At 36.4% G+C, this 13,745-nt stretch overlaps 2 protein-coding genes across 2 annotated transcripts; one reads left to right on the top strand and one right to left on the bottom strand.

Annotated features, from left to right (window-relative positions):
- Nucleotides 1-226: 226 nt before the first annotated feature.
- On the bottom strand, nt 227-5,339 carry kng1 (kininogen 1). Its single transcript, XM_007256787.4, has 7 exons — nt 4,985-5,339; nt 4,728-4,844; nt 4,312-4,381; nt 3,725-3,900; nt 2,623-2,730; nt 1,486-1,584; nt 227-780 (listed from the first exon to the last, which is right to left on the bottom strand). Exons 1-7 carry the CDS (start codon nt 5,180-5,182, stop codon nt 466-468), a joined length of 1,083 nt encoding a protein of 360 aa, XP_007256849.3. The 5' UTR covers nt 5,183-5,339; the 3' UTR covers nt 227-465.
- Nucleotides 5,340-7,405: 2,066 nt separating this feature from the next.
- On the top strand, nt 7,406-12,673 carry LOC103044869 (lysosome-associated membrane glycoprotein 3). Its single transcript, XM_007256786.4, has 6 exons — nt 7,406-7,781; nt 8,834-9,063; nt 9,977-10,096; nt 11,572-11,644; nt 11,935-12,105; nt 12,470-12,673. Exons 1-6 carry the CDS (start codon nt 7,721-7,723, stop codon nt 12,604-12,606), a joined length of 792 nt encoding a protein of 263 aa, XP_007256848.3. The 5' UTR covers nt 7,406-7,720; the 3' UTR covers nt 12,607-12,673.
- The last annotated feature ends 1,072 nt before the right edge of the window (nt 12,674-13,745 follow it).

The raw sequence follows: 13,745 nt of genomic DNA on the forward strand, positions 1-13,745 counted from the left end.
GATCTAGTTTTATTTCCCCATGTAATGTAAAACTCATCAAAACACACTTTATTTCCATTTTATCTTTTTTGACAAATGATTTCTCATTAAAGTCAATAGTGGGGGGTTTCACAATGTAGTGGAACACATTCTTCTACCACCTCTACTAGAAAATTTAAAGGACTATTTGAGGGAAAAAGTACAACATCTCAGTTTAATAAACCACAGATAATCTACAAAAAATAGGTTGGTTTAGGCATTTAAAATGGTTTTATTTGAGGATTACATATCTACATGTGCCGAGTCTCCAGAATCTGAATGAGTTGAGTGTATGAATTTTTATTTAGACAAACTTAATAACTACCACCTGTCACTGTGGTAATATTATGTTTAAAATGTTAAAGGAAATGACAATACTTTATTCACTACTCCATAAAAGAATGCATCTGACATTGGACTGTTAACCACCTGCAGATTCTGTGTTTATTACACTGACTCTGTGTTGTTTGAGGGAGGAGGAGGGCTGGTGGCAATGACTGGGTTGAACTCCTTCCAGGGTTTGCTGGGGCAGGAAGGAGGAGGCGTAGGGGCGGCTGTGGGCTCCTGGCGGGGTTTTGGTGGGGGAACTGGACGTGGAGGTTTATCTTGGCCTTCTTTAACAACCACGGCGGGAGCTTTGCCTTCTGGGCATTCCTCTGAGGATTCGTCCTTCTTTGGTGGCTTAACTGGAGTCACGACTGCAAAGTTGTGGATGTTCCTCAGAGGAGACCAGCCAGGAGGACGTCTCCTTACAGAAAATCCCTGAAATGTGTGTATGTGTAAGACAGTGTCAGAAACCACATAAATAAGACTGTATGAGATTACGGAACAACTTCAGACTGTTTTAGATGTTGCTGTGCTAATTGGTTTATAAATTGTTAGCTCCATTAATCTTGTAGTGTGTCTTGGCTGACTACATTTGTTAAATAACCTGGATTTGGTTAATTTTCTGAATTGTATACATACATAGCTAGCTATATATTAATTATAAACACAATTAAGCTTTATCTTGGATGACAAAATATACTAAGAACCACTTTACAAAACCCTATATTCAGAATTCAAGATCAACAGCAGTAAAGTCAATAGTATTATAGCTGCAGTTTGTATCTCATTAACTGTTTCTCAATGTATTTCTGTAGACATGTTTCCATGGTGTTCAAATGTGTTGTTAACAAATGCTATCTCTAACAATGCTAACTTGTTATATGCATACATTTATTTATTTATTTATTTATTTATGTACAAATAAACAAAATTATCAAATACATTTTTACATGCTTAAATCCTATGCTCTAATGGGGGACACTACTCAAGGCTGTTAACTACATTACCCTTATGGCCCCAGAAAATGTACCATATTTGGGTGTAAGGAAGCAAAAACTGAGAAATGTATATTTATTTATACAAAATTATGTTTTTACAACTAATTGTATGAGAGTTTAAAAGCAGACCAAAAAGCCTCACCGTTGGGGGTAAAGGTCCTGATCCACACTGCACATTCGTCTCTGGCATCTCGTGCCTCCATGGAGCTACATCAACAGTGGAGTTGCAGTTGATGAAGAGCTAAAGAAAATACAAAAAAAAAATATTTGAAAAGATTTTAATGGTACCCAGTGTGCTGGAACGACCATCCCTAAAAACTGGGGTGTCGGGTCGCTTTTTGAGTGAGTTCTTCTGGCCATGTCACGCGTCTTTACATACTTATGTCACACGTACAGCCTCTAAAAGAGGATCCATCTCGGCTTTACCGAACGCAAGCAGCAGGTGGAGCAATGGAGACTTCAGAAGGGGAAACTCAGAGCTCAGTAGCTCATTCACTCACAGTAAAAACAAAGAAACGAAGAAGTGAAGTTTCTGTCTGAGCTCTCTCTCTCTCTCTCTGTGACTGAACATAACCTGGAATCGGACTCATCCACTCTGAAAGGAGACCGCATCACACCCGCCCAGTTTAAATTGATTCTTCCACATGCTTGGTGCAGTTACCCATTCTCACCAGAGAGGGCTCTAAATTGCAAAACTTATGGACATCAGCTTTAATGTGTAAGAATAAAAGATAACATGCAAAGACTTTTAAATGCAAATACATCTCTTAATATTTGTGGACACCCCTACTGATGGGAATGCATTTGGCTACTTTAAGTTGCAAGCATTGCTGACACAGATGTGCAAATGCACACACGTAGCTTGTTTAGTCTCTGAAAAGAAGTTTTGACAGTATTGTAGAAAATGAATCTTTGGAGCTGATCAACATAAACCTATTGCCATTATGCCATTATGCCTTGTTGCCAGGCAAAAAAGCCCTGTAGTTTTTTATCTTTAGAGCAGTAGAACTGTGTTTTCTGGAATGCTGGGGGACTATTGGGATGAGTTAGTGAGTTAAGGATGATTTCCAATCTCACAAACACTGTAGTTCCTGAATGCCATTAAAATCATCACAGTAAGGCTTTAAGGTCTAGTAAAACGTCTTCCCTGGACGGTAGAGACAGTTACTCCAACTTTTTGTTATGCTCTAAGATTGAAAAGAAACACAGAGTGAGCAGGTGTACCAATACTTTTGTCCACGTGGTTTATTATTTAATTTTAATATCTTTCCAGTCTCACCTTCTCCTCATCAGGATGACATTCCTCAGTAACTTCTTTAAATTCTGATTTGGTGCAGTTACTCTTTTGCATGTCAAACCGCAAACGGTACCTGAATCCAGCAATGACCTGGAAAAACAAACACACACTCAAACACACTCTTTACAGTAAACTTGTTCCAAACTGTGTACACAGTGAGGCAATTGCAGGCTATAAAAAATAATCTTTTAAAATAATGACGCTCAAACTAATTTTAAATAATATTAAAATGTTATAGTTTTCACAGCTGTTCAGTGAATGATTTAGCTTTTTAAATTTTTTTGATAAGAACTATTAAAAATATTTTTACTGAATGTCATATGTAAATGGCCAGCATTTTGGATGATTTTTTTTTTCATTGAAATGACAAGGCTTAACGTTTTTCCAGGAAACTGACCCAAATGTGTACCCATTTGTTCTGCTCATGTAAAATGTTAAGTATAATTTTTTTTTATGTAGAAATATAACTGTTTAGCACCATATGTAATTATTTATTATTTTTATTTATTATTAGGTACAATTCGAGTTTTCACTATAAAGACACAGTTTTACTTCTACTATAAAGTATTACTGAATTATCTGTATACATTTTTTGAGACAATTTTAAGAATGCAAAAGTAGTTTATGCTTTAATATAAGCTTATATAAGCTTTAGTTTAAGCTCCAATTATAACATGTATACCTTTTACTAGGTCAGTTTGAAAGTGTAATAATTGTCTTTTCAGCACATATAATAGTAATATTTACTTTTAGGTTAATTCTTCTTTTAATTAAAAGCAATTTACAACCTGTGAATTCATAGTAGTGACTACTGAATTGAATTAGACGGAAACATGTTGCAGGTGAAATTTGAATTCATATCTTTGTAAAACGAGTATATTCCAGGTAATACGTTTCTATTGGTCCGTTCATCAAGAAATTTTGGCACAGTGTAAGAGACAGTTTGTCTGTTCAAATTATGAAGTAAACTAAAAATCGACAAAAATGGACAAAAAATCGACAACATTTCTTTTAATTGGATGGTTTTAGCATGAGTAAAAGTTTGACTAGTTCAGACAGAACATCTGATGTGAAAATGACTTGCCTGCTTTGTTGCAGAGCCGACAGAGTTGAGGACGAAGAAGTGCTGGTGGTTGTGCATCAGGTTGGCTTTGGCGAGAGAATAACTCAGAGATTCTCTCAGATCCTCGCTCTCCACATCAATCTTTATGGGGCAACCCAAACACGGGGGACGCTCAACAGGCACTATAGGTGGATCCACTGCGTGAGGATAATATTATTAGAGAAGTGGGAAAGACTATTAAATAAATAAATATAACATAACATCAAATATTAATGATTGGGGTTAAAACATATTTTAGTAATAGAAGAATTTACTGATATAGAGCTTAATTGTTCTGTGTAAATCAAAATGTAATTTTATTTACACATTGATACAAGCAAATCTGTTTGTAAAGTTGTTAGAGTAAAGATGTGTATTTAGACAATTTGCTTATTTTAAATCAATTAAATTTTTAGTCTAAAGCATTTTGTTTCAGAAATAGTGAGGTAGGGTTAAAACGGCATAAATCAGTATAACCTAATATAATTCAATATAAACACAACGTTTCATGGTTGGAGAACATCCAACAATGACCTCATTATTACATAAAATACTAATTCATAACATACCTGAACATTCATGTGAGGTGATCTCATTTGTTTCTTTGACCAGGACTTGTGTGTTACAGTAATAGAGTGGCTACAGAATGAAAAAATATATAATTATGATAATATATTTTTTTAAATAAAAAATAACAATATTGTGCTATACTAGACTTGACTATAATGCCCTTCCTCTTATTAGTGTTAATATTTAAACTTAAAAATCTAATTTGCAAAGTTTTAAACATGTAGACTAAAGAAAAAAGTTGTAAAAGGTTGTACTTTACAAGTTACAAGGCTAATGTATCTAAAAACAAGTGAAAAATCTATGTCAGATAAATTCTAAAGGGGCTAAATTGTGTAAATTTAAAATACATTAAATGGAAACCTAACTTAAACATGATTTAAGATAAGTATTAGGTGTGAAAGGTTAAAATGCATACTTTAAGTGAGTCCTGCAGGTAGTCACACTGATGCCACAGCTTGTCTCCACCTGCTGGACAGTCAGACTCCCTGGCTGTGAATCGCACGGATACAGTTTCCTCAGTTTCATTCTTGGCCTAGGATGGAGAAAAAGAGCTGGATCTTGATTTTCTGAAAGAAGGACTAAAATGCCACTGGAAATGACATCTATAAAATGTTAAACTCACAACTCTACAATTAAAAGGAATCAGTTCTTCTAAGGCAGAATACAGCTGACCTTTGTAGCCTCCACGATCTGATACAGAGCCAGTTGATTACTTTCAGTTACGTTCTTGTTATGCTGTAAAAGGGCCAGTTCCACGATGTCCTGCACAGATTTATCATCACACTGAAGCCTGGTGTCCCCCTGGCCTAGTGAGCCCGTGTAGAAGAGCCACGTCAGGGCGAAAAGAACGCAAATCCTGTTTCTGTTCATTATTCCCACAACATGGACGTTCCTGGAGCTGCTTCTGGGGAATGAAGAGGATCTGCACTGTCCCTTATGGACTGGTTTCTCTCTGTGTAGTGACTGACTGACCGTTATCTGTTAAATAGGTAAAGAAACTCTGTCTGCCTCCCCCGGCCTGAATAAACGGAGTCAATGCACCGAGGCATGCAGTCTTCCACTGAATGCAATGCAAATGTTTACTCAGTTCTCCAGCCCACGTGTGTGTTTTTTCAATCAATAGTGCCTCCCACTGCAGAGGATTCAGAATGCTGTCACATATTAAAGGTGTACTTTATTTCAAAATTAATCTCTATCTGGAAGAAAATCCATTTATAGGCCGATGCAGAGGCAAGGGCTCATAGATTTCAGTTTTTTCTTTAATCCTTTAATTTTTTTCTGTCCTTTTCTGATTTTGGGAAAGTGCATCAAAATTGTTCTTTCTGGTAATCGACCAAAAGAAGAAAGAGGAGATGAAGCATATACATGAATAGTTTAAATAGCTAAAGGTACTGTACTAGACTACAATGTTATTAATAATGCTTCCTAGTATCATCTTTTTCAACAGCTCACATGTGGTAGTATTTTTGTAAAGTCACAAATGGTCACAATATTGGAAAAACATAAAAAACGTTTTTTGTACGCATTTTACCTATTAAAAATAAGCATGTATGCAACCATCTCCAGTGGAGGAAAGAATGCAGTACAATCCAGCTCTTCCTAAAGACTTTGGATGGGTAAACACAGCCGCTCCACTGTTTAATTAAAGCCACACTTTGTCCTTTGACCCCGAGCTGCTTCTCCAAAATCGCACCAGAGCCACAACTCTTCTCAGAAATGATATTTTTGACACTGTGTACAAAAACGACATGCATTTTACAGAGTAGGCCTGAATAATATTGAGTATTTTGAATTTGAATATAGGTTTATTGATATTTAACTTGTTTTAGAGGTCGTATATGAGGCACAACTGTTGTGATTTGCCCTGGCTGTGCTGAGAAGAGTACAATAAAGAACTCAACACAGCCATTAGACCAAAACACTGCAGAAATGATCAGCTTAAAATGCAGATTGTTGTTATTAGATGTTTTGTGGACATAGACTGACAGCCCAGTAGCCATGGGATAGCAGTATGTAAATTGATCATCAAGTGTTACCTCAAGGGACTTTTTGAGAACACTCACACCAGTATTAGTTTTAAGGTCTCGAGTTGTACACCTGTGAGTTCTTGTGAGTGCGGTGGAACATTGGCCAGCATGCTCATGTTAAGGTGATGTGAACATCAGAAAGGGTGTACTGGTAAATTATTGAGACTAGCAGCTTACAGGACAAGAGACTCTAGCAGAAATCACAGGTACCAGTACTATACTATTATACTAACGGACAGTCCCATGGCCAACTACATTTGGCTTGGCAGTGTATTACAACGCAACTGTAAATCAGCATTATTACATCTCAAATTCTCTGCATAATTAAAGAGAACAGATGTAAGCAAAGTGGTTCAGAGAGTTGTAGAGAAGCTCACAGAAACACATAAAATTGTTAAGAATTGTAAAGGTGTACGTATTTAGCCTCTTGTCTTCCAGACTGTGGCTGATTACCCTATGTTATGACTGGCAAATCTGTGATGTACCTGTGTTTGGTTAGCCTGTGGCTGTTTAACTAGCTAGTTACTAAATTTCAAGTTAGCCTATGAATGGTTCCCCACATTAGGCCATATTATTGACTAGCATGTATTCGGTTAGTCTGTGATTGGTTAGCCTATGTTTGGCCAGTCCATATTATTCGTTAGCCTATGTTTGGTCAGTCCATATTATTGGTTATACTAGTTTTGGTTAGCTTATGTGTGGTTAGTGCATATTAATGGCTAGTCCATATTATTGGTTAGCCTATGTTTGGTTAGCCTGTGTTTGGCCAGCCCATATTATTGTTGGCCTGTGTTTGGTCAGCCCATATTACTGGTTAGCCTGTGTTTGGCCAGCCCATATTATTGAATAGCCTATGTTTGATTAGTCTATGATTAGTTAATAAATGGCTGGTTAGTCGGTTGGGGATACACTTGTGATTGGTTAGCCTATAATGATTTGGACTTTAAACAGTTGGACAGGGATTGGTAACCCAGTGATTAGTTAACCTGTAATTGGTTTGCCTATGATAATCTAGGCTATTTTTATTAGTTTGTCTGTGATTGGTTGGCTTGTGTTCTAATAGATTAAAGTCTGTGATTGGTATGTTGTTCTACGTATGGCCAGTCTTGTAATGAAACCTTTTTTATGTTTTGTAGGTTTGATTTATTTTGATAATGTCTGTACTGTTGCAGTTGCATTTGTTCACCTGGAAATAATGCACACAATGTAAAGAGCTTTGCTTTTTGCAGCTGAGGTGGGGAGGATATGGGCAGTAACTGATGGCATCACAACTTAAAGCCCCTCCCAAGGAAGAAGACACGATTAGGGTAACAAAGCTTGTGAACAAATCATACATTGCAGTTTCTTTCAAAACCCACAAGAAACAGAGCTGTTTCTCAAGATGACTGGTTTAAGACTCTCCGCCATGCAGTATCTCATCCTGTCTGCTCTGCTCTTCCTGGGTGAGTTTCATTTTCTACATTTTATGATGTGTAATTCAGTGTGGTACAGCACTAACTCTAAAGAGCACTAGTTTCAGTGGAAGAGGCTTGAATGAGTGGTTTTATTAGTTGCATTGAGGTATACATGTAAATACTCTCATTGTGTCCTAATTTAAACTGGACAGACACTGAAAGTAAAAAGTGAAGGCAGGTTAGAATCAGAATATTTACTCCCCCTGTACAATAACTTTCATGCTGTATTTATTTTAGTAATTTGACTATGCTAAATTATGAGTTATTCTTTATCCACTATAAATTATTCTGTATCCACCATGATTTATTTAGTGTCTACTATTAATTATTCAGAACCACCATTTACAATAACATGTTGATAGGGTGAATTATTAATTATTCTGTATTCATTATGATGTTTCAATATCTACAATAATTAATTTAGTATCTATACTATGATACTATGATTTTTTTTTATCATCAGTTATTCAGTATCTAATTAAAATCATTCAGAATCTACAGTAAAATAAATTATTCAGTGTCCCATATGAATGATTGTGTATTTACCATGAATTTACTTAGTATCTACTGTGAATTATTCAGTTCTTCCTATTTACAATAACATGCATGAAACATTCAGCAAAGTGTGAATTAATTCTTTCATTATATAGATAATTAAATGTCTACTATGAATTATTCAGTACCCGCAATTAATTTCTCTGTACCCACTTCGAATCATTTACTAACCACAAAGAATTAATTAGGTACTACTGTCTATTTTGTATACAATATTCATTATTTAGTGATTTGTCATTGTGGATTTTCCATTGTCCAGTATGAATTATTGGTTAATTAAGAATAAAAAAATAAACTATTCATACATAAAGTAATTTAACTGGATTCATAACATTAGATAATCTATTCTGTAATTTCGTAAATGAGCCTGTGACACCTGGGCAGTGTGCATAGTGTTGAGAACTGAGCTCTGCTGTAAGCAGTGTGTTCTGCCTGCATTAACACAGTGCAATTCTTTTAAACCCCCGACTGCACTGTGCACACAGGAAACACTCTGGTCTCTGAGGCGTCTGAGGTAACGGAGCCTGTGCTGTGGAAGGCCCCTCCAGACCACTCTGCCAGTGAAGAAAGCCCCTCACTTAATGTCTCCAAAAAGCCCATCCTCCAGCCCAAAGAATCCGTTCCAGTGCTTGGGAAATACATCCTGGTAGACCCGCAGGCCGGAATGTGTGCAAGGGCCTCTCTGGGAGTGGAGTTTATAGTGATAGACAACAAGGTAAAGTGTACTAAAACTTAAGCTCGTTTTCTCTCTCTCTCAGCGTTTAACAAAGAGAGGGTGAGAACACACTCTGTGGTGCTGAGTTAGTTCACACCTCACTGAGGGGAGCAGTTAAAACACGCATACAAACACATACATACATACAAAAGACAACACTTACACAAGAGACAGTAAACTTTAGACAGCAAACAGTACTAAATAACTGTCCACTAAATATATATATTTATTTATAAAACCAAAGGAAGAAAATTGCCTAAAACCTCCAAACACAAAAAAATTCAATGATCTAAAATTACAATCCAATTTCTTACACCATATGAAACATTTATCGATTGGTATCACTTACATACACAAATCATAAAGAAACCAATACTAGACCTGCACAATACAATATCACAATGCAGTAAATGAAAAATGATGAATGGAAGAATGTTAAATGCTTGTACGACTTTAAAAATAAAATTTCCCACCCACCTGGCACCCACTATCAGGCCTCGCTCAAACTCTGATAATTAACACGTAGGGTGTTTAACCTCACTCACCTGATAACACCTCACAACTGTACTTGCAGTTGCAAGCTGTACACAAGAGACACGGCTTCATGATCATGATTTAATGATTTATGAACTCCTATTCCAAGACTTTTGGCATGTCAAACAAACAATTTGACCAAAAAAACCACTACTTTTGTGTTCACAATCTTATTTATTTATTTATTTATGACTTATGCAAGAAACATTATCATCACTTTTTTATGTTGTTTACCATGTACATATATATTGCAATTGTTATACAATCAATGTAAGTTACTTTTTCTATGGATGATTTGTATCATTAATGAATTGTTTAAATGATTAAGTAATTAATATCCACTGTTCCCAAAATATACTTTTTCTTTCTAATTTTGCAGAAGAAATCATTTTTCAACATTGACCCCCGATCCACTAGGGCAGAAGGTTCCTGTGGAGCTGTGAAGTGCGTTCTTTCACTCGTTTTTGATGGAGGAAAACTGACCTTCACTTTCGTCAAGGTAAATAATTTCCACCACACTGGTAGCAAATCTGTTGTAATGCATCATGGGTGAGTTCAGTTATCGTCGTTATATGAGCTCAGATGATTATGTATATCAATACTTCCTAACTAAAACCTGATCAGACGTGGACATTAGTCCAGACTGACCAGGTCAGCAGATAACTTTAGCTAACAGTCACATCCAGTCACTTTAACTAAAGCTTTTCTTGGAAACAAAAACACACAGTGAAATGTACGCTAACTTAGTGCCAAAGCTTCACGTCTGTAACATTCTGACATCAGGAACCTGAAGACCAAAAACCCACCCAGATAACATGAACATGTGCGGCCAGTATGTTTAGCCCTGCTGAGTTTTGATCATGGGTTTCATGTTGGCTCCATATGTTGATCAGTGCTGGGTCCAGGATGGGTTAGACATGGGCCTCATCTGGGTTGGGTAATGCATATAGGGCCTAGATGGGACCAATGTGATATTAAGGGTTCCATCCTGTGAGTCCCACACAAGCATGTTGGCTGTACACACTGAAAGACCAAAAAACACGACATATCTGAAATGTTTCATGCCCAGAAATCTGGCACAGTTTTAGACCACCTTGAATTATATTTGTGCAAGCAATGCTGCACAGTAAAATAGTGCACCATCCTCCCGACTTAAATTTCTATGATAACTTGGTACAGTGGTTCTTTCTGAGAATATACTCTGAGAATATTCTTGATCTCATCCTGACCGCTGCAGTATTTTTGACATTTCACACTGTTGAGACCACAGGCTGAAAACACCTCATTAACTACTTATAGATCTTTTTTATATTATTTCTCTTTAGACAGCTGCTTAGAAGTAATCATGATTGGCGAGTGTTAGTATGTGGTTGAAGAAGTCAGAGAATTATTGAAGCTTGGAAATTTGATTCAGCTGGTTCCAGTATTACAGTTATAGCTGATGATGCATCTTAAGCTTGAGCCTTTGCAATCCTAAGGAAGCCCAAACAAACAAAGTCAGCCTAGGCCACTTTTTTATTTATTTTATTTCTAATTTTGAGCGCACTCTGAGGAAAATGTAGTGACTCAGGTCCGATACATCAGCTCACAGATACCTTGTGCTGAGTGACATCACCCTTTGGAGTGATGTGGGGAGAGAGTGCCATCTACCCACCCAGAGAGAGCAAGGCCAATTGTACTCTCTCGGGGCTCCGGTTGCTGATGGCAAACTACATGAACAGGATTCAAACAAGCGCTCTCCTGGTCATAGTAGCAGCGCTGGACTTCTCGGAGCCCCCCCTAGCATAGGCCACTTTTAATAATAAATAAATAATAGAAATGTGTTTTAGAACTCATTAGACCCTCATTGTAATGCCTAGCCTCTTTATTTTGTCTCGCTGCAGAACATAGTTAAGACTATGATGTTGTACTAGGGTAAAGGAGTTCTGATTCCACTGGTATTTTGATCATGCTTTGTTTCAATGGCTTTTGCAGGATGGTAGTGTTTCCTATGTTAGCGAGCTGAAAGCCTCCTTGGAGCCAAAGCCTTCATGTAAGACATGCAAAAGTAAGTACACCCTCAATATGTAACCAGTGAAGTTAGAGTTAATCTGCATTTGGAACTGCTTTTAATTAGAGAAATAGTTCCCTATACTGTGTCAACCATTTTGTAGTATTGTTTAAAATTTCAGTTGTATATTTTACTTACTATATAATATAGGACACCCATTATTCATAACACAATATAGAATACAGATGATGTACAGTAGAATATTTAGGGTATACTATAATGCAATAAAGATACATGCTGCTGGATCATTTTTGCTGGTGGTAATACAGTATTTTTCTGTTTCTTAGGCAAAACCTATTCTGGTGTTATGGACCATGAGAAGCTCTTCTCAGTCAACAGTAACCAGAGTTTCACATGCAAGTCTGGGACGTACCTTATTCTGTCTGAAAGTCTCAGGATTAAGCTTGTCCCTTTGCAGATTCAAGCATTTAACCTGCCCAATGGAACATTTGGAAAAGGTATGTAGATTTTTAGTTCCAAGAACACAAATACACAATAGCCCTAAAAAATAGCTTATGCTGTTTAAAGGAGTCAGAATATCGACAAAACTCACAGCTAATGTAGTTAGGACAATATGAGGAGAACTACTTGAATGTTCTTTGTCTGGTTAGTGGGTTTCAGATAAATTCCAGTGATGAATATCTCTAAACATGTCCTATATAAGGTTGGGTGATATGGGTCTAAAATAATATCAATGAAAGGACCATTTGAAGCACTTTTTTAAAAGAGATTTCTTTGGTATAAGTAAAATTCCAGCCTATATGTCCCACATTTCTCTGATCAGCAGCCACACTAAGAATTTGCTGTGTAATGTCATTGCAGGAGAAGAGTGCTGGGCTGATTACAACAAGCGGATCCTCCCCATCATACTGGGTGCTGTAGCAGTGGGTCTCATCCTCATCAGTGTGCTGATTTTTGTGTTGACTCGCGATCGCCATGGCGGCTACGAACCACTTTAAGGACTATGATGTGTACATACAATATACTGTACAGTGATGTGCAAAAATCATAAAACTTCTGAAATAATGCTTTCTATAGAACTGTTTCTCTGAGCAGCAAATTAGAATAATTAGAATAAATCTAAATATACAATCCATTTTTATTTTGTTTCACACTAAGAAAGACATATAGATATAATCGACTAAAAAGGGCCAGTGTTTCCCGTTTTCATTTAACACCTAGATTATGTAATCAATCCTTAAAAAAATCAAATCTAATAACATTGTAGGTCACGATTATGCAGAATAAATAGAAAATACTAAAGGGTTCACAACATTTAAAGCACCACTGTATGCATGTATGTATATATATTACTCTTAGAATCCTACATCAGTGTTTGTAATGTTTCTGTAGGTCATTTTTGTACTGCATTTTAAAAGAGTCTTTTTTAAGATAATGCAAAACATTCTATATTTCTGTTTACATAATTGTGCATTCACAAGTGTTTACAAGCCTTTCTTCCATTTATAGACTAAAATGTGCTGTACATTTATTTAAGCACTGTTATTTCTGTGCTCGGTTTAAAAGGGAGCTGATGCTAAGCTGCTGTTTCCAGTGATTGTGTGGTTGTGGTTGCTAAATGTGAAAACCAGTTTTATTTCATTTATTTTAAAGCATTTCTGTCCGTTCTTCATCATTAAATTTTAATGCAATGTAAAAAAAACAACAGCAAAAATAGAGATCAATGTTTTGGCGTGAAAATAATGATACATTTCCATGTTTCTAAAAGTAACTGACTGTGGGGACTTCATAGCAATTTTAACGTTTACGTGTGAGTGTGAGTAAATAAGTGTGTGAATGTGCTCTAGACAATTTATTAAAAAAAAATAATAATTAATGGCCTGTTCTTTAAACTTCCGAATCTCATCACTCACTTGAACAATCAAGAGCAAACCAAATTAAATACTGCCTCCTCAGACAAGTATCTGAGGCAGGAGTGCGCTCATGTCTAATAAAAGTTTAATAATCTAAAAAAAATGCTAATGGGTAATGACTATACAAATAAATGTTCATATCCAGCAGTGAACTATACCGGTACAGATAGTTGCCTTTGTGATTTGATTAAACAGACCTTCACTGTTACACTAGCTACATTCTG

The sequence above is a fragment of the Astyanax mexicanus genome, chromosome 16 (assembly GCF_023375975.1).
Source record: "Astyanax mexicanus isolate ESR-SI-001 chromosome 16, AstMex3_surface, whole genome shotgun sequence".
Taxonomy (NCBI): Eukaryota; Metazoa; Chordata; class Actinopteri; order Characiformes; family Acestrorhamphidae; genus Astyanax; species Astyanax mexicanus.